We start from the raw sequence: 21,686 nt of genomic DNA, 5'->3' as shown, positions 1-21,686 counted from the left end.
TAGTATCCTTCATCATAGGATGATGGTGAAATTTAAAACCTCAATTTCCATCCAGTTAACTTTTAGTAAATTTCTTTAACATGATGCTTCTTTTTAGACTTAAAGTAGTTTTAATTTACTTGTTTTGGTTTTACATGACCTTGATTATTTTGAATCAAAGTGTTATGAGCCAGCTATGAAGTTTGAAGAGGAATTTCTCCCCCATCTGAATAAAATTGATATACTTACTTAATTTTCACTTAAGCTGAGCTCTGCAGGCAGACGAGATTTACAGTTTTATATCTCATCATATTCTTTCTGAAATTTGATATTTTACTTGGGGCACCTTTTTTATCTTGTTCACAGTGGAAAATCAAACAGTGGCAGAACTGTAGCAGGTCTAAGTTTTCATGACTTTGTTAGGTTTGTGAGTAAAGAGCCACAACATGGTATTCTCCACTATAACTACTCCTATGTTCCTGTTTATACCTCATGAATATTTAGAAAAGATATGCTCACGGTTAAATTTGTGCAACTCCATAACCTTCAGCAAATACCTTCCAATATGCTATGTGAGCTCTTTATGCTGACAACATTTTTTCACTTCTTTTTATAAGTTCTGGACCCTGAAAAAAAAAAAAGCAAAACTTCTATTAGCAATGAAATTGGGAAGGTAATGTACTTGTGAACAAGTTACATGTGTACAATAGCAGTAAGTCAATTCATTAATGTTTTATAATCTGTACACAACTTGCAGAAACACTGTATATACAGTGTGTATATACATATGACACTGTTTAATATACATTTTGTTTTTACTGTTCAGCTCAGGTTGCCTTAGATGCTTTGGCATTTGTTAGAAAAATACTGAAATACAGCTTTATTAGGTAGAAGGATGATTCTTTGTGGATAGGCTGTTTTTTTTCTGTACTTGATCATTTGAAGCAAAGTAATGCAAAGACTTAGAAAAGAAGGAGTAAGGCTCAAGGGTTGTGGGAAACATGTTAAATTTCAGTTTATCTTAAGGAATATATCAGAGAGATGAGAAGTAAGGAAAAGCAGGTTTACTGAAAGGTAGAGAGAAACCAAAGTAGCTCTGCGTTACGAAGGTCAATAAGCTAAAATTACATAGGAAAGACAAGAGAAAAGCAGAAATAGGGCAAATAAATACAGAAAATGTTTTGACCTAAAGTTGGGAATATTTTTCCCTTCCTATTGCAAAGAAACTTTTAAAAGGAAATTCAGTTAAATACTGTTAGCAAGGGGAAGAACTTTGCATATATCTTTCAACAGTGCCAAGTCCCAGTGACTCCCCAGTAGCAATAGATGTAGCTGAGTTCTGTGTCTATAAATTGCTACACAGAAACACAAGGATAACTAGATATGTTCTCTAGCAGTCATTCACAGCTAAACTGACATGGCTATCTACCTGTGCAGGCAATAAAGTTGGTCTTTGGAAATAGAACCAAAGGAATTCTGGCTAGTCAGGCTTTGCTTTTGTTGCTTAATGGAGAAATTTACACTCTTGTGTATATTTTCATTTTGAATGAGAATATAAAGGTGAAAACAGAAACAATACCTCTTTCACAAAACATGCTTCGTGGTTTTCTTCTTTGCAGCACTGTTCCCTCATGGCAGTAAAAGCCGCAGTGACGGAGGTCAGCTGTTCCTGTGTGATCTGCGGCTTGTATTTGATGAGGTTGATGAGCATTCTGCAAGAAAAGCAAAGAAAGCACTGTGAACCTGGAAGGGTAGGCACATGGATTAGGACCACTTCTCAAACACTATTCCTGCAAAATCTTGTCTTTCTTATTGCCCACTTGCTTTCTATAGCTTTTTCTTTTTTTTTTTTTTCCCACTACTCGGGTAGGGATTTGCAGTGGTGAGTCAATATGTGCCTCATTCTCCTGTGGAAAAAAAAGTGGCAATGCTCATTTTTGGAGTTGTTCCACCGTGAATGCCTATGAATACATACAGTTGGTTTGTGTTGTGTACCATTCCAGAGGGTCCAAGGCAGTATGGGATTGCCATAGCACAAGTTGAGCTCGGAGAGCTTTTTTTTCTTTATGTTTTTACACTGTGTCTTGTGCAGCTCCTGTAAAGGATGGTGCAAGGAACTAATTTTAGGCACCTGTTGCTTCCATTCTGGTGGTGTATACACCAGTGCAGATTCCCACCTCTGAAAATGACTTTCTTCTAATCAAAGGCAGGTAAATATAGGTTGAACTAGAGAGCAAAAGAAACCGCAATAAACATGAGAGGAAAGCAAAGCAGTTTGGAAAACACGTTGGTGAGCATTGCCAGGATGAGAATAAGAAACAGGGGGAACAGTAAAACAGGCATGTCTTACTCCTGCTTCTTGTGCTGTAACTTTTCCTCTTCCGTTGTACACAAGTCTTCGTGGAAAGTGAACAGACCAGGAGTCAATGATAAGGGCACATAATTCTCATCAATTTCTAGTTTCCCCATGCATGGTCTCCTAAGAGCGTAGGAGCTACTACAGCAGTGGCAAACACCAGGGTTTATTGGGTTGGTTAGGTGTCTTCTACATATTTCTCCAAGCACAAGATCCAGCTTTACCAAAAGAGGTGAAAAAAAACAATCTCATGTTATTGCTTTATTTTCTATTTTCCCCTGAAAGATGCCGCTCTTAGTAAAGTTGTAAATAATAACCAAGAATTTAAATTAAGCTTTGTCTATAAGATAAGTTTATTTTTCTACTGAATGCTGGCTTTTGTTAGTGCAAAAATGGTTCAGATTTATCAGGATATATATATGCAGTTTTAGAGACTGTTCTTTGTGCATAGATATTATGTGATTTCTTCATAAAATGGTGCTTCCTTTTGATGTGTATTGATAAGCAGGTTTTGTGGGTATGTTCTACTGTTCTCGTAAACATAATGTTTCACAAATAATGGCTGGGTACAGGCTGAAGCTTACGTGTTTTGACCTATGGGCTTGGAGAGCTCTATGAAAGAGCTGCACAAAATATATCGCTTTCATAGAGCAGTATGGCTTCAGGCATCTAGAAAGGATGATCCCTCTAGAAATAACCATCTCTCAGATGAGATCATTAGCTTCAGAGAGAACAGGGTCAGGTTGCCTGTACTGCATAACTGTTAAGTGCCTAGCGCTGGCATGACAATTTCCTGATCCTCACAGAGTGTCATTCAAGCATTAACTTCAATGACACTGCATTATGCTTACTTCAGGTGTGTACCTGGTAGTACATCTTCAGTGCAGCTCAGAAGTTGAGTCAACATTTTGCTCGTTTACTGGTACTCTAAGTTCTTGGACCCTGCTAGTAGCAGGAATTGTCACAGAAAAAGTAGGACAAAGATGAGGGGGGAAAAAATTACTCACGTTTTCTTCAGCACAAGGCAATAGCTTGTCCTGGCTTAACTGGCAGCATTTGGAGCCGATTGTAGTCATTTGTTTGGTGAATTTTATTAGCTCTGCAGATGTTAGCTGAGGCATCTTCTTGGTGAAGCTCATGAGAAGCCTGAAATGATAATTGATTTGATATTGGTGCTTTTGTTCCACCAGGCAGCAGTGAGCAAGCCACTGCCTTCACATATGTAAAGCTCCAGCCAAACCCCACCGAAGAACACTTATTCATACAAGGGCAGCACGGAGCCTGGTGTTTGTAACTCCTGTAGGCAAGTATAAGCATGCTCTGTTGGTTGGAGATCTCTCCTTCTTCTGACCAATCTCTTACCAGGTTAAATAAAATTAATGGTAAGAAGGTCATTTATATGTTGGTGGGCCCTCTTATGAAATGGTACGTATACTTTTCCTGTGTTATTCACTTCCCTTGAATGTAGGGATCTGGTTTAAAATCCAAATTGAACTCAAGTGACTTACTGACAGACTAAATCAAGGCAGAAGATTAGCTCAAAAAAGTTCACTTTTTTTTCTGCTTTAAAAATATGCTTATTAGCTATCATGGCCAGGAGAAGCATAGCAACTGTTAAAACAGGCAGATGTAGCATACCAGATTTATTGGAAACCTGGAACTCCTAAGGTCTTTTAAAGATCAGACATGCCCAGGAGTACAAAAAGCCTACTCTGTCTCCCCAGAGTAAGACAGCAGAAGCCTAACTTTAAGTACGCAAGCAATTTACAGATTTCATTGAGATTGCTTACATACTTCGTTAGGCATGTGATCATTAACCTTGCAAATCAGGGCCAGAGTTCCTCCAAGAGGCTTGTGCCTGCATGTTGCATTTAAGCGTAGCATCCATTTAAGCTACTCAGGTTTTGTTCTGTCTTCTGTAGTTAAATCTTGTTACAATTGTTAATATTTACATCTGCTGCAGGAGACAGAGCAAAGTCTTTTGCAAAAGATGCAGCAACTGCCTTTTGGCCAAAATTACGACTCATAAGTTGGAGCTCATAGCTCAAAATGCAACTATAAAGCAAAAAAAATCATAGGAAAACATAGGTGAGAGATAGAACAAGTTGTCATTTCACTGCCTCAGGAGTTTGGATAAGGACAGAACCCATAAGAAGCAAGAACACTGTCTTGGAAAAGAAAAAAAAAATCTTAAAAGTAATAAATGTATTGGACCAAACATTCTAGTGGTGTCGTTTAGCCTAGCTTTTTTGCCATACATGGATTTACTCCGGCCCGAGTTGTGCCAGCTGGTATGGGAATAATATAAGCATAAAATAAAAACAAGGAATACTCGTTTTGGAAATAGTAGTCTCCTTTTTCCTTGTAAATGTCACAGCTTGTTTTCATCACACTTTCCGTTTCATAAATATGTTTCTTCAGTTCTTCTTCCTGAGGAAAAGAAATTAGTTTAAGGAGTCACTTTTCAGGGGGAATGCAGAATCCCCTTCTGCCTGCTGGTGAGGTCTTGATATCCAAGGCTGCCCCTCACCTGATACATACCACCAATTTTTAATTTCATGAGAAGTCTTTATCTGTCTAAAACCTCTAAACTGCCTGAATGTGACTAATGTCCAATTGAAACATCTTCCATTAATTTTGTATAATGGACGGAAGGCTAGGTCTGAAACTGGGTGGCTCCAAACTTCAGACAAGTACAATGCTAAATGTCTATATCTGAGACAATAACCACAAGGGTTTTTCACATTTGCAAGAGGGCAACTGGCACTGCAAGGGAGCCTAAAAGAGAGTAGGTAGTGGCTCACAGAAATGCCAGCTCCACCCATCTCCCAAGCATGTCTGTCTATTCCTGATAAATTACTGGCGTACCACTGTAGCACCAATGCAGTCTCTTACAAAACATCTGCAGGGAGAAGAGGTTGGGTACCTCTGAGCTGTTGTTTGCAACAAGAGAGGAGTTGGTTCTTGTCCTGTCCCCAGAAAAAAAAAGTCGTCTTGACCCAGAGGGCCTGAAGTCTTTCCCACCTACCAGCTCTTTTGATCTACCAGCCTTCTCCCCAGCGTGAGGTTAATACCAAGGGAGGAAAGCAGAGGGCTGCCTGAAGAACCCAGTCCCTCCAGGTGCTGCTGCAGGGGTGCATCCTGCTCCCACTCTTTGCAATGCCATGTTCATTTCCCCAGCAACCCTTGTCTGCCTCCAGTAACTGAAGGCTGTGACGGCTCTGTTGATGCTTTTCTGTACAGCAATCATTTGGGACTCACAATTTTGGTTACAGGAACTGTGGGTACTTGCTCTAGACCTGGAGTAGGGATAGTCACAATTTAGCCAGAACCAGTCCTATGGTCGTGCGCCTGTAACCATCAACGTATTGTGTGAAGCATGATGGCACCCACCCCTCTGCTGCAGCAGTCTTGTGGAGAACCAGTTTTGCAGCACTCATCCAGTAGGTCCTCATATCCTTTACCAATTCTTAAAAGCATTTGAGCAGAAAATTCAGGGTGTCTTCTGGAATATTCATAGAGAAACCTGCAATATGCGGAGTATGTATGTAGCGGATATTAGAGATAAAACAAAACTGCCCTCAAGAGATCGGGGATGGTAAGGACAGCAGGGTGGTTTTGAGATGGTCTCATCTGAACTTTCATGTAACGGGGAGAATTTCACAGAATCACAGCCTGGGATTCAACTAAAACAAAACCTGACTGACTGAGCACAGCATTGCCTGAGCAAGTCCTGTGCACGTTAACACTCCCAGTTTAGTGCCAGCTTGGGTCAAGTGTAGCTTACATCTTTGTATGGTTTGGATTTTTGTTCTTCTTTAAATCCTATCTAAATGATAATGAAATAATTTCCAGTAACAAAGCCATTTATCAATAGACAGCAAAAAAACAAACAAAAAAAAACAACTCTACTAAAAGCAGTCACCTCACCTGGGGTAGTCGTGCTTAATCTATTTCTTGGGGACTTTATACTGTTTCTGTTGCAGCCATTTTTTGCCCAAGTTTAATACTACTAGGATCGGGGCATCATCACACAAAGGAACATGGCTGGAACAGAAATAGGTCAAACCTGTTTGGATCAAGACATGAGCCTGACTTAGATAAGTGTTTTTTAATTCTCATTTAAGAGTGGATCAAAGCTATATTTTGACCCTAAGATCAGAACTGATAGTGCCTAATTTTCACATGCTTTTCTTCAGTTTTCTCTGAAATAACCATTGTGCCCTGTTCAGCATTTGTTCCCATTCCATATCTTCCAGGGTTGAGTGGTATTTTACTCAGATAAACTTGTACAGTACCACATGCCCACATGCTCACAGAGCAGACATCTGAGACTAATAAGCTGAACTTTAACTTTCAAACTGGCTCCTTTTGACCCAAGTAGCAAAACAGCAAAATTGAAGAGTAGAGGAAGATGTGTTACCTGGCTAAGTGGGTATCTTTTTCCTGAGCAAAGCGTTCACATATTCCTTTGTCTTCTATAAACTCCCTGACGTGGGGGGACAAGTTTGCAGGTTTGTCATCATTTTCTGCATTAATTATGCATTCACTTCTTTGTAACAGTGGCTTTTCACAGCACTTTTTAATTTTACTTGATATGATGTCTTGGTTGGTGCAGACGTAGTGTAGAATCTCTTCCTGAAAGGTAAAGAAAGAAAGGAAAGGAATGTTATCACATTTTGGTCTCTATTCTTTTGATCAGTATTCTTATCTCTGTTTTACAGACAGAGAAGGCGACACCCAAAGAAAGGAGGTGGCTGGCCAATGCTGTGCAACAGTCACCTAGCAGAACAAGGAAGACTGAAGTCCTCTTGCTCTATTTGCTGAAGCTTCTTGCTTGCCATTTGGTAGGTGCTAGGTAACCACCTAAACAGAGAAGTTAACTCTCTAGCTAGACAGCACAGACAAGTAGTGAGATAAACGGATTTGGTTTGTTAGAAGAAAAGAAAGAACAGAGGACAGGCAGATATTATGTTTTGCTGCAAGTTGCATGGAAAATATATGGCACTGAAGCAGTGTTAGGTCATTTTAGTCACAAAGTGGTTCTTTCTGCCCTTTTGGATGACTTGATGCTGGAAAAAGTCAAATGGGAGAGTCAAGCAGATTTTTAGATTGAAGAAACAAACTCCAGGTTTGACAAGCAACCAGAACCTCACATGAGAAAAAAAAAATGAAAACAAGAAAAAAGGCATTTAATTTTTCCAACCATATAAAAATTAAATGAATTTTACCCTATCGTGCATACACTCCAGCATATCTCCACGACAGCAGTCCTTGTGCATGTTAGCAATATCCATCACAAGTTTGCTAACAGTAACAAAATCAGCTTTAGGAAATTTCTGGCTTATCTGAGCAAGTTTCCTGGAATGAAAAACAATACATACTGCTTATATTAACAATGTGAGACTGAGAGTTCACACCATTTTCCTGTAGAGGGCGTTATGCAAACTGGTCAGAAACGGTCGGCTCCTGCTCCCACTGAAGGTGATAAAAAAAAATGTCCCTTGAAGCCGGTAGCTGAGGTACTTGAAGTTATCTGAGGATGCTGGGTGAAATTCAGTGTGAGATAACAAAGACGTGGTAGGTGAACATAAAATTACAGGAATAACCTTATGTTTTTAGAGCTGGGCTGTACTGTGCTCACGATCACTCTTTCATCACAAAGAGCTTGGTTCATTTCAAACTTTGTTTTTCAATTTTTGAAAGCTAATGGCAGCTTTTAGGGAAACAGTGACTACTGTCATGCATAAATTTGTATTCTTAATCTGTATGCCTTGTTAGATGCTGCTAGTGAGCTGCAAACAAAAATGATGTGGCCAGTATTCAGGGTCATTGTACTGTGTGCAGGTGTGGATTCACGTTTAAGCTAGCATGTGACATCCATGCTTTATTTTAATGTGTGTGTGCCAAATGGAGCTTACAGAAGCAGTCGGGAAGGATTGCAATGAGTGTCTGTAGCAAAGCATTACATCTTGGTGATGAATTTGGCTGTTCTGTAGCCAAAGCAAACAAACCCAAGCCTTGTTTGGCAAGCAGGGGGAAGACTTACAGAGCCTTTATGGTCCTTTCTCCAAACTTCTTCAGAATTCCACATGTGTGTTCCTGCCTCAGGCCATCTTCTCTGACTGGCTTCACTACCTTTGGCGCCTGGTAGGAAGAAGTTAAAGGTCGTGAAAACAGAACAAAAGACAAGACAATGCTTTAGGGTAAAACTACTGACAACTTTTTTTTTCTTTTTTTTTTTTTTAGGAGGGATTTTTAAATAGTGAAAGAAAGACTTTTACTGTCCAAGCTACAATCTGAACTAAGTGTTGTGCCTGCTATTTACTCATCAGCATGTATTAAATAAGTGTTCTGTGAAAGGAAACTAGAACCCTTCTAGACAATAGTTTACTATTTTTAGGGTGGGGAAGAAATCTTCACCTGGAAGCTACAGGATTGCCTTTGTGTTACTGTTAGCTAATGTTAGTTGTTATTTGTTAGTGGTATTAGCTGCCATCTCTTGCAGCCCAGCCGAAGTGTAAGAAAGGCATATTCAGCAAGGGCAGGTTCCCCATGCTTATTTTCCACTGTTACAGGTAAGTTGCTGTGAATTTCTGACTCTAGTTGCATGTGGTGCATACCTCTACAGTGCAAACACTTGGCCAAGCAGGTGATGCGCTATCATTATGGGGCTATAAACAGGGAAAAAAAAAAAAAAAAAAAAAAACACACCACAGATTTCTGCACGCTGCATACTACCACTTCCTCTCCAGGCATCCTTACAACAAACACTGTGTACATAGCAGAGTCAGAATTGATACCATGGCAGGTGTGGGGACTGCCCTTGGCTCCATATACATCCACCCAACATCCCACATCAGGTATTTTCGTTTAAAAATTTAAACTATAATTTCAGAGAGCATTTAAGTCTGATTTCAGCCCATCCTTAACAAGGTGAATTCTAACATCAGATGCTGAAAAATAAACAGACAATAGCCCTGCTTCAGCATTTGTTTAGCTATGGGAAAGCCACTGCTCACACATTATTAAACTAAACCCCTGCAATGTAATACCTGTCTCCGAAAGCATTCCTCCAGGTTATGAGTGGGGTTTTCGTCACTTCTACAGCAGTCTTTCATCATCTCATTATAATGGATAGCAACAGAAAGGATTGTTGGGGCATAGAGGAAAGGATGCCTTCTGGAAACCTCGTAGATGAAACTAAAACAGAGAGCAATGTCGTTACTTTCAGAATAAGCCCCCACATACAAGGGACTGCAGTGTTATTGTAGCATCTGCCAGTACATTGAAATAATAGCTACTAAAAGTGACTGTTTTCCTGTCAAACTATCAGCTGTATAGTGCAGTGTTTATCCTGGAAAAAGTCTGATGGGGCTAGCATTTTCCTAGAAATGAAGGGCTCAAACCCTGATGGTCCTGGCCTAGAGGTCGCAAAACATCTGCTTGCCTTTTTAGGGCTGAAGGGAGGTCCTTGGTTTCCAGATGAGTCCTCTGCATAAACTACAATGAAATAGGTCAGATTGTTTATCATTTGGACCTATATTCAAAGCAGGAGGTGGCAGAACAGGGTTCACATAAGGACAATCAGAGCTGGCTGGATTATACAAATGTTTCTCATTAAGAAGGAAAAAGAGGATAGCATTACAGAGAGTCTCATATTGAACTTTTGGTTGGTACTGCATTTGTGGTCTTTAGACTTGTTATTATCATATCCAGGCAACGAATCTTTGATTTATTTACTTACTATCCTGTTAACGAATGTTGATTCTGTGAATAATTTTTGCAGGCAGCTTCAGCATTTGGCCTTTCAAAAGGAGAAATGAATGCTCTTGATGAATTTTTAAGGGAGAGGAAGCAATCATTTCTTTCAGGGTCCTTTTTAGCACAGCAGTCAGTAAACCTGGGAAGATTTTCCTCCTGGCATATCGTATCGAGGAAAATCTTGTCCTGTGAAGAATTAGAAAAAAGTTGACGCATGTGAGCATTCCATTTTACTCTTGTGAGCTTTCTGGGGAGACTTGTTAACCCAACAAGCCCTCACTTGCATAAATGTATAGTTTCTCTCTTTTTCTTTCCTCCTGCTTTGACTGCAACGAATATCAGACTGACCTCTAAAACATAAATGATATGTCACTCTCTGATAGCTACTATTATGCCAAGATAGACTTTGAAGTGAAATGGTTTTGGAACACACTGTCCAGCTTTCACTGAACTTAAACCAACATTCAGACTCTTGTTTCTTGATTACATTTGAGATGATAGTTAAGATTTGTATAGTGTTGTTTCTAACATAGCAGGATCTATTCTTTTCTAATTAGTCAGCTTTGTACAATGATGAGTCTCTTGTTTCTTGTTCATATAATAGCAATGCTCAGGTTCAGCTGTCAGTCATGTATCAGCTGGGAACTGTTTTTATTCAGGGTTTGCTTCAGACCCAAGTTTAATAAATAGAAATGTGTCATAACACAGATGGATATTCATGTTTTGTGATTCAATCTACCAGCTCCAAAAGTGGGTTGGAGCAGACACCATCAAAAACTAGCAGTGTGAGTTAATGGAGTGGAACAGACATCTATAAGCACCATATTTGCTAGAAACATCTAACTAGGCTCTACTGATTTTTTTTTTTTACACCGGCCATAAAAGCACAACATTGCAAACATCTTTTAGAAAGATATAGATGAAGTAATTCAAAAGTTACTGTGATATATGGGGGGGGGGGGGGGGGGGTGGAACTTTGTTTTCCTCCGTTCATCTTGAGATGCCTTATACATGAGAGCATGGAGAGGGAAAAACGTCAGTAAAAGCAAATCTATACACAAAGAAGTCACATCTCCTAATAATGTGTTCCTTTTTGGAAGAAATACGTACCAGTACTCTGAAATTATAAGTCACTTTTGAAGGTCTGTGCCATATTAGAAGTATGGACATGCTTACCAAAGGCTTCAGACAATCTGGGTTGTCTCCATCTGCAGCAGCGCACCTTTTGGCAAGGTCCGTTACAGCTTCAGCCATTTTAACCGCTTTGGTGAATGTGCTTCCTTGCACATACTGAGCAAACATGATCATGGCACTGCAAGAACACAGAGCGATAAAGATGTTGCTGCCTACCTAAAAACTCATCACATTACTTTTAGTGCGAGACAGTAAGATGATCATATTCTATGATTTCTGTCATCACAGACTGAGTTTGCATGGGCTGGTGGAAGAGGTGAGTGTTTGACTCACAGTATGTGTTCATTTCCAAATGACACAAAATACCACAGGGATGTTCATTGGCAGCAAATTTGCAAGTAGACTCTTTATCTCGACAACTTACATGGCTTTAAAATTATTCTCCTGCAGCTGAGAAAAACGCTGTCCAATGCTGTTTTTTTCCTCTGAAAAACAAGATAATTGGTCTTTGAATAAAAAAAAATGTTAAGTGAATTCTTCAAATGCTTTTTTTTTTAAATATATATATATATATATATACTGGAGTTTCAGAAAAACATAATTCAGTGCCTGAGGTAGTCTGAGGTAGTAGCACTAGGTTTGGAAGTAATAAGCTCATATTACCTATTTGACTTACGTATGAGGATGTGAATTTGTTTTTGAACTACAGGGCCAATATAGTTCCCCTGCCTCATTCAAGTGTTGTGGGGGAAATATTCTGAAACCTAGAAGGTGTTCAGCTACTTAGATGATGCAAGTCATATGATTAAAATCCTTAGAAAATACCTTTTAGCCTTATTTTAGCTATTTAAGGGTGTACTTGACAACTGTTTCGCTGCAGATAAAGGCTTCTCTATGTAGAAAGCATGGAATAATTTGAGGGCTACATTGGTAGGCAAAGCTCCACAAAAATTCACACAGCCACATCCTTCTGTACGAGCTCTGCACATGGCCCAGTGGAAAACAAGTGTGCTCAATCTACCTGAAGATTATATGCAAATATTTTTCTTTTGTCAGTGGATTATTTATTAATGGCGAAACCTAAACCCAATAATTTCTTGAGTTCCTCGTTCATTAGAGAATATTCTCAGAGATTAATTTCAACATAGTGGGCTTATTCCCAAATCAGGATGGTACTGGCTCACATCCATGTCAGTAGGGCTGAGAGCAGTATAAAAAGATCAAAGTGAAGTAATAAGCCAGCTTCTCCAAGTAACTAGGAAGTGTGAATTGGGATGATAAGAAGAGATAACAAAAATAGCAGTTGTTTTATGGTCTTGGGCCATTTACTGCATTTGGAAGTTCTGAAGATGAGAAAATGACTAATGATAGAAATATGTAAAGTGAAAGACTCATCTGAACTGCACACTACAGGAGGTTTTCAGTTGTCTCATTTTTGGCACTTGACCTTAGTGCAAAGCGGGGCCTTCATAAGCCTCTCCAGGAGTCAGTGAAGAACAACATAGATTCCTCCAAAGGATAGTAAAGAGCAATTGCATAATTTAGCTACTGAATAGCCGTCTGGAGGTAGCATCCCTTTTGTGCCTTCACTGTGTCACTCTCCCATGGACTGCAGAGGGAAGCTAAAACAACTGCAGTCAAAAACTTCAGCAGTTGTTGGAGTACCTGAAATTCAGTGGAATAACTCCCACAGAGGTTAAATTACTCTTCAATACATATCCTCTCAGTAAGTATGGGCTGTCCCTTTACATGGACTCTCAAGACATTAAGAAGCATCATGTCTACGGTTGATCTCAAGAAACAAGTTATACAGCTACAGTGTTGTTGTATATCTTTCACTTCTAAGAAAATACTATCTAAATTTGGCAGTGATAAAATGAGATACAAAATAACCATGCATGCCAAGTTGCATTTATCAGCATTAAATGAAAGAATAGAATAAAAATATGAGATATATTCTTACCTATGTCCCGATAACTTCTAGGCAGGGCTTTGACTACAGTAAAGCTTACTAATAAAATGATATAAATTACTGTTCTCCAATTCATAATGTCAGCCTTTGGCAGAAGCCTGAGATGGGTTTGGTTTATCTCTGAAAGGCAGAAAGATTTAAGAGGAACGATCTTATATACTCTACCAAATGATTTCTGGTTAATCAAAACCCTTTTAGTGCCATATATAACATTAACCCTTTTAGAATATTCCCACAATAATTAAACATGACATTATTTGCTTAGTATGATGAACCGACCAGCTTGTTGTGAAGAAGGGACCTTGTAGATTCTTTTTTCCCCTGAAATTTAGACAAATAGACATTTTAAACTTATCACACTTCAAACAAGAAGTTTAAACATTCTTTGTGCTTTTTATCATGAATGTAGATCTCTTCTACTTACAGATTTGTTCAAAGGTGATTGCTGTGCAGAAGATGCCTTTGTAACACACTGTTGACTGAAAGAACACAAGTTCATCAGTTTAAACCCTTAAACCTGAGATTTTTGCATCCCTCCTTGCCAAACAAGTTATCTCTTGCTCCCACACTTGGTGGCTCCCACACTTGATGGCATGGTGAAAAAGGTGAATTAAGCAGCCCGTGCAATATATTTGCAGCATTAACAATTCGCATCAAAATATGCCAGAAATCTTGAAACAAAATCAAAACTATAATGAAGGGGAAAAAATAATAAAGTTACTTAGTGCCTTCTTAAAAAGTACTCTATAATCATCATCATGATGAAAACATCAAATTTTTGGAGATAGAATGGCTTCAGAGAGCCAGGGGTATTTGTAACTAAGAGACAGGTGGGCAAGGATATGTATATTCAGTCTGAAGGAGGCAACAAAGATAGAACTTCTTATTTTTTTAATGAGAAACTGGCAGTATTCTTTGTTCCATGCTGAAGAAAGATGATGAGGGTTGTTTGTTATCACACGAGACAGTATCAAAAGGAAAAAGATTCTTAATGAAGGCGGGAGCATGGGGGCAATCTGGGGACTACCTACTGCAATCCCGCATCACTTTCCCCAGAAGCAGCCGGGAAGAGATGCAGATTGATCCTCTTATTTTCAGAATGGTACCCTAATACAACCTTGCTACTGTAAGCTCTAAAAATAAGGAAAGTGGGGGGATGGGTATTTGCTTGAAGAAAAACTGCAGAAACAGCTGAGACACTGATGCTAGAAACTTTTTTATAGCAAGTTCCTTATAGCAGGAGTGTGTTTGAGAGTTCTTGTATGTGTAACATGTTGTCCTAAGTATTTCAGGAAGCTGTACTTGGCTGCTGCATTTAAAACCCTTAAACTCAATTTCTCTATTGACCTTCACCATGCTTAGGATGGTTAAATATTTTTATATATTTAACCACTATTAGGGTGGCACTGTATCTATTTACAGTGAACACGCTCTCATTTACAGGAGGAAAATGTGTGTACAATATTTAACCAGAAGAAAAGAGTGTGTCAAACAGCAGAAATAATCAAGAATTCTTGCTTTTCAAACTACAGAAACCATGCCGACAAAATCTGTTTTACACCTATAGAGACCAGAACTGTTTCCAGACCTTCTTAAAACTATCTGGCAAAGGCCAAGGTAAAGCTAAAACAAGCTGATTGCAGTCAGGGTTTTTGGAGCTGTAAATTCCCATCAGCTGGGGATGGCTGCGTGGAAGGGGGAGAAATGTCCTCAGCAGACTCTTGAAATTCCCAGGTACTCTTATGCTGCAAAGTTTTTGTTTTGTGTGTTATTGTAAGCAAAGAGGTGAGTTACTTTGTGTAGGTTGTTCTCCTTTGTTGTTTGTTAGTTTTAGGGGAAGGTTCCCTTTTTTTTGCCTGCTCTATGTTCATGTTGCACTTTGGTCATTGATTAGCATTCTCAAATTAGGGTCCCAAAGAGCAAGAATGTCTCCCCAAAGCTGAGGTATTTAGTCTCGCTTCTTACTAATGAGAGCAGAATTTGTGAATTTATTTTTTTTTCCTTAACTTTTTTTGTGGTGGTATCAATATATCCATTGCATTTCCTTAAAGTCAATGTTGGTACTTTTTTGGTAATGTAAGTAATACATGTAAAGCATTTCATTATACCCTTGCTTTATTGCACTTGGAGAATAGTATTCTTACTAAATCTTGATCATTCATTCTAAAACGAGTGATGTTTGTAGGAAGTTCATCTACATGGAAGAATTAAGCTTCTTCCTGAATAGTGAGATACTTGGTTTTTACAAAATCCTAAGCTGCTTTGATGTGATATTTGGAGTTCTTTTCCATGTAAATAAATTCCCCTAGTCTGATGTGCTGTCTAAAACTCACATTGGAACTTTCTTAACTCTTTTTGTAAAGAAAAGATCGCTCACATTCATATTTTTAGACTTTGATTTAAAAAAAAGGAAGCTGGCTAGGCTTAATCTGATTAGGTGTTTTGGAATCTATCTTGTTTTGGTACTGGGGTATTTTGCCTATGGAAGATTTGCTACAGCAACTGTTATGAACCACGAAGTTTTGATTTCTCCCATGCTGTCTCCCTTTGAGTGCTTGTCTCTGTTGCATGCCTAAATCTCCACAGGCCTTATCAGCTTCTTAGGTAATAAAAGAAGTTTCTCATCCCAGGATGTATAGTGCAGGTAGTTAACCTCTGCATGGTTTGGTGCAGGGCTAGCTCTGGGTAAGCCACTAAACGGGGTATCAGCAGTCATACATGTCTGATCTCTGTAGTCTGGCTACATTTCTGTAACTTCTGTGGATCTGTCTCCTTAGATGGCTGTGCAGCATGCATCTCGTTAACCTAGAGGTTATTGAACCCTCATTATTCAAATAACTTGTAATAAGTTATAAATGCAAATAATGCCCACAGAACGATGGTTAGCAGCACCTGTTCTGCGCCTACCAGCAGTACTTCCTGTCCTCTTGGAATTAAGCAATAATTCCCTGTTCTGAAGGGCAAGTACTTGTAATGGTTAGCTCTGGGAAGGAAAGGATAGAAGTATGGGTTTATACATTAAAAACTGAAACAAAGAAAATTTGGCTTGCTTTTTCAGGTTTTTGTTTTGTTTTTACACCGCCCCTTTCATTGAAAATCCTAACCCTTCTCTCTCCCATCTTGCAATAATTGGTTTGTGGTTGAACATATAGAATTTTCAATTGAAAACAGAAACTACTTTTCTTTTTGATCCATGTTATTCAGTTAATTATCTGTAGGTTCCTTAAGAAAGCTTGTTTTCCTGGAAAGTGTTTGAGTTTTTCCTGTAAATATTTAGCTAAAAAATGTGAGCAGTTCTCTGTTCTCTCACTGCTGTGATATATGTGTGTGAATAGCATTCCAAGTGCTCTGAACTAGTATTGTTCTCAGCTCTGCTTGCTAAAACATACTGAACTTATTGTGCATACCATGGAAGTATTGGCCAAAGCCAGACTAATTCAAATGAGAAAGCATGTTAGAGCTTGAGGACTGCTGAAGGAGACCTAAGATTTTTTTCTGTCTGTTTTTTAGGATCTGCTTTGAAGCTTATTGAAGGGAGTGGAAGACTTTCCTTTAAGATCACTTGTGACAATATTATAATTAACACTGCTGAATATATGCCTCAAACATTAAGGCCTTTATGGGACGTATTATAAAGAACTTTCTTACCTGTACATTCAACAAATCTTTTCCAGTGTATGTAGCAAACTTGGAGACAATACAGGGAGGAAACCGATGTTGTTAACTTCATTTCTTCAACTGATTTAACAGATTATTTGGCAATGCTAGGAAGACTGATGGTAAAGAATTACTCTTTTCAGTCCGTGAAAGTGACTGATTATCACTTGTGAACTTCTGTTTGAGCTGGATAACTCCCTGGATTGGTATATTTTGCCAAAACTGCACATCTCAACTGTTTTCTTACTGCATACATAGTTCAGTTGTGATTCTTTTAAAAAAACTGTCTAAATTAATGGGCTATTCACTACATGGAGAAATATGACTTGTTTCACGTGTAACATGGAATGTTTGATGTGGAATTCAAGTATTTTCTACTACGTGTTTAAGTATCTTCATTGCTGACATAAGTTGAAAAAGATGCACAATGGTGCAATGCATACCGTTTCTCTCGCTAAGAGGATTCCGTTCAAATTCCGTTAACTTTAGGGAATGAAAAGATTCATGAGTAATATCTTGGCTTCTCCCCTTTTTTCAGTCACACTCGGGTGCTTTGTGTGGCCCCTTGGTTTGATACAATCTGACAATTTTCCCTTGAGTGCCTGTCCTAAGGAGTGTTCACCCTGTGGGTGTGTAAGCATGTCGGCACAGGAGACTGGGTAACCTCTGGCAGTACAGGTGGAAGCATGCCCAGGCCGCGCACGCCTACCTGCTGCCATAAGCTGGCAAAGATGTCCTCTGTCCTTTGGTTCCTCTGAGTCACTTGGCTGGGAATGAAACAACTTTCCTTGCCACTTTACTGGCAGTGCTCTATGCCCTTTGTCTCTGGGCTTGTTTGGACACATTTGCAGTGTGTTATGTCAGAGTGGCATGTTGGTGGAAAGTGCACTGGGTGCTTTGTCTGGTCCCAACGTTTGGAATAAATTGACATGTCCCAGGAGCACTTCTTTGTGCGGCTGTAAGTACTGTAGCACTCTTAGCATGTCTACGCAGAAAGAAGCTTACCCTGTCTTCAGTTTCTTTTAATTCTGGTAAAAATTTTCTGGTGTACTTCAAAGTGAAACAAGAAGGAACAAAGCCTGTTAGCAAGTAGACAAATTAACACCTTCATAAATTGGATATATTCATTAACTTCAGAATCTGTAGCCCTCTTTGCAGCATAAATTCACATACATTTCACAGCCGTTCTTCCATTGGGACTTCTCTTCCCATTCCGTTTGTCTGTGACGCTGACGGGATGCTGAAGAAAGACTGATCTGTCCAGGATAACTCTGTAGGCCATCTAGTACCATGTGGCTACCAGGGTGACAGAGCCATTTAGCATTCTCAAAGAGGAAACTGAAGAGGTTTAGTCAGTGGCTGATACAGCCACCTCATTGTCCTAACAGATGGATTGTTATTTATATGTGATCAAGGATTCCTCACTGGCCTGTTCTTGAGGAAATTATTCTTGAGCTTCTGAGAAGAAATCTGGGTTTCATTCATATGAAGAGCTATACTCCCAGCTACAGTTCTATGAAGCTGTGCCTTTCTCCCAGGCATGCTGCAACGAACAAGAGCACAAGAAGAAAAAGCAACCATCCCATTGTTGCTGCCTGCTGGAGCTCCATGGCACTGTTCCTACTTTTTTTTAGTAGACAGACACTCGAATCTTTCGATTCACTCGAATCTTTCCAGGTACAGGATGTAAAGTTTCTGTCCAAAAGGACATTTGGTTACTTCCATGTCATAAGGACTGAGTAGTACCCTGCAAATCTTACTACTCGGACTTCCATCTTGCTTTATTCCTCACCTTCTGTTTCATTCCAGGGCCACGTCAACGACAAAATACACATTTCCTATAGAGTACAGAAGATATAATCAAGTGAATAAAGTGGTTACAACTCACCTCAGAGCGAATCTCTGTAACAGACATTATTTTAGATTGTAGAAAGAGGATAGAAAATGGATATGTATGTTGTACTTGGAGGATTGACATCTCTATTCATGAGTGCAAATTCTGGTTTCGTTCAAGGGGGTGGTGTTGGTGCCAGTAAGGATTCATCAAGTGAACTGAGTACCTGCTTTTGCTCTGCAGGACGCTTTCTTTCACACCATAATGAGATGATCTTATTGGATCTTACCTTGTTTTGCTTTGCGTGAGGATCACGTTGATGAGAGGCTCTTCTACTTTCCTTACTCACTGCAACAAAATGTCCCTCTGGAGGTTCTGGGCTGAATTGGTTATCACACCCTAAGGATAGAAGAAGCAATCATTGATAATGGGTGGATTGTGGGTATCAGGAGTGGGATCTGCAGCCTGGTATTTAGCATGCAAGCTTTAAATGAGTGCTGTTTCTGCTGAGATTTCTGCATTTGTTACAACACAAATGCTTTTTGTAGGGAAGGAAATCATATATGCCAGTTAAGTATGAGAGCATAAGACAAACCTACAAAATCTGGAAGGGAAGAAGTAAGCTATCCTTCAAGTTAATATACTTTTTTTTTTTTCTTCCCTCTCTCCCTAATTTCCTAAGCTCCTACATCTATGTATGTTCCAAATCCCGCAGGGGGTTGTTTACAGCTGAATGGGACACAACAAAGTACAAAGGGTGACATTTACAACTTGTCCTTGTCTTTATCTGGCACCTGTAGGCGTGATGGTCTAGCCAAGTGAAACACCATTGCTGAATGTCAAAACAAGCTATCTTAATAGCACAGAATCACTGTTATCTTAATACAACACAAACTTTGGTTGCAGTGACCTGCTTACACAGCGTTTTTGATAAGGTGGGGAACTTACTATGCCTGCTTGCAGGTAACAAAACAAAATGCATGCACTTTAGAGGGCTCCGAACAATTTCTTAAGTCTGCTCTGCAAAAGACTGTGGTCCCAAGATAATGACTGTTGTACAGCTCACTATGGACCTACAAGAGTTTTAGCTTTTGGAGTACAAATTGTCTTTTAACTCCTCAGTGTATGGCACTGCCTTATCTGGGGTTCTCTTCTGGTCAAGTCATTCTCCCACTGCTGCCCTCTCTGCTCCCCTGTACTCCTAACACCACTCGGTTTGCAGCCTGACCCTCAGGGCTGACTGTTCTAGCAGGCCCACAGAGTGGTGACAGCTGTAAAGACCAAACACCCTTTTGAAACCATGCTGCCAGCTTTTACAGATCACTTCCTGAAAAGGATGAGGACTTGCCTTGGTTCAAGTGCATAGAGTAGTTATTTTTGACTTGCAGGTGGAAAGCTTGTTGACTTCCATTCCACTAGGAATCTATTTGAGATGGTTCTTCTAGCAAAGGATCCTGTTCCTCAGCGGAATACTGCCTTATGACCTTTTATTTCTCAAAGAAGACCAGTGGCTCCTATCTTATCTTAATCTTTTCCTGACAATTTTTAGGTTGTTCATGCGGCAAAAATATTATGGTTGAATGAACAACTTTGAAAGGTAGACATGAAGCCCTCTTATATGCTAATTTCATATATAAAGCTTGTTCTTGCTTAAACATTTGTAAACCTACTCTCTCAGTTTTCACGCCTGACTGTTGTCCACTGAATAATATCTCCTGTGTGTGCTGCTGGATAGCTAAGATATGGCACGGCAGTTGGTTAGCATAGCACTTTGCCCAGAAAACTCCTGTTAGTTTCTGGAGTGGTACTAATCAAGACAAGGAGGGGTACCTAGGGTATCTCAAGTGGTGTTAGATGCCACCTTGTAGTCAACTAAATCTAGTCAACTCTCTGTACCTTCTGCATGTCTGAAGAATGAGACAAGCAGGCCGGTTGTATAGAATGCCTTAGAATTCTAGAGACTTATAATGACTTGCCCCTCTTTCCTTTAAGGAAAAGGCATGTAAAATTGCTCTCCCCGTTGAATTATGTCTACCTGGCAGAAATACATGCTAGAAGAGATAGAAAGACGCCCGTTCTGGACTCCTCCTGCTAGAAATGAGTCAATGGAACAGGTCACTCTTGCTGCAATTCAGCCTTGAATTATGTAAGGGTTCTTTAAGGAAGGGATATGGAAGAGTGAGGAGGCAATGGCTTTCATTTCTACCATGTCTACTCTTGCATTAAGCCACTTCTGCAATGCATGTGTAGTTTGCTTTTGCTTTACAGAATTAGCCAACAACTGGAACAACATAGGTTTCCAAAGTGTTTCTTCATTACCCAATTAAAAAAGAAGATATAAAAAAAAAAAATTTAAAAATCCATGTTCTTTCAGACAGAGTATGACTCCCAAGATGAGCAATCCAACAACAGCTTTTTCCTGCACAGGTACTACAAAGGTCTTGTTGCTTGGACCATGTAGAAGATTCCCAGACACTGGGAGAACACACATCCTAGTAGACATGTCCAGATGTTACTAGTCTCTGTATGTATTCTGAAGATGAGCTTTTTCACTTCACGTTCTTTGTGAAATTATGCAAAAAACCTACCAACTAGTTACCGACACAGTTGCAAAGCTGTAAGGTCAGCTTAAGAAGGAAAACAATTCTACTAGGATTTTCCTACCTGTATCTTGAGCAAGTCTTTTCTGACGTTTTTGCATGTAGCTAATTGGAAAAGAAAAAATCAAAGAACGAACCAGTAGCCACTTCATTATTGTGGATTATATGCAACTATGCAGGGGAGCTTCAAAACAAAGAAGACTGGAAGCAATGAAATTACTTATATGCTGTTATCAATGAGTGCCTGTAAACAATTAACCACACAAATGTAAATTTCCATTAGACTTCAGTGAGGCTCCCCAGCTACAATCAACTTGGCTGAAAAGAATTGTGACAAAATTACTTATTAGGTTTGTGATTTTGGCCAGACTATTTTGAAAGCATCTTGTA

General features: G+C 39.4%; 1 protein-coding gene across 1 annotated transcript; it reads right to left on the bottom strand.

Moving 5' to 3' along the window:
* Nucleotides 1-469: 469 nt before the first annotated feature.
* Nucleotides 470-19,347, bottom strand: LOC106041910 (alpha-fetoprotein). The gene is made up of 16 exons (XM_066995945.1): nucleotides 18,986-19,347; nucleotides 16,854-18,700; nucleotides 13,197-13,325; nucleotides 11,658-11,718; nucleotides 11,276-11,411; nucleotides 10,083-10,285; nucleotides 9,391-9,538; nucleotides 8,385-8,482; nucleotides 7,567-7,696; nucleotides 6,759-6,973; nucleotides 5,729-5,861; nucleotides 4,668-4,765; nucleotides 3,343-3,481; nucleotides 2,330-2,553; nucleotides 1,559-1,691; nucleotides 470-605 (listed from the first exon to the last, which is right to left on the bottom strand). Exons 2-16 carry the CDS (start codon nucleotides 16,933-16,935, stop codon nucleotides 561-563), a joined length of 1,974 nt encoding a protein of 657 aa, XP_066852046.1. The 5' UTR covers nucleotides 16,936-18,700; nucleotides 18,986-19,347; the 3' UTR covers nucleotides 470-560.
* Between the last annotated feature and the right edge of the window lie 2,339 nt (nucleotides 19,348-21,686).

This window comes from Anser cygnoides, chromosome 4, assembly GCF_040182565.1.
Source record: "Anser cygnoides isolate HZ-2024a breed goose chromosome 4, Taihu_goose_T2T_genome, whole genome shotgun sequence".
Taxonomy (NCBI): Eukaryota; Metazoa; Chordata; class Aves; order Anseriformes; family Anatidae; genus Anser; species Anser cygnoides.
Note: the sequence above shows the minus strand (reverse complement) of the source record. Positions and strands in the feature narration are given on the sequence as shown.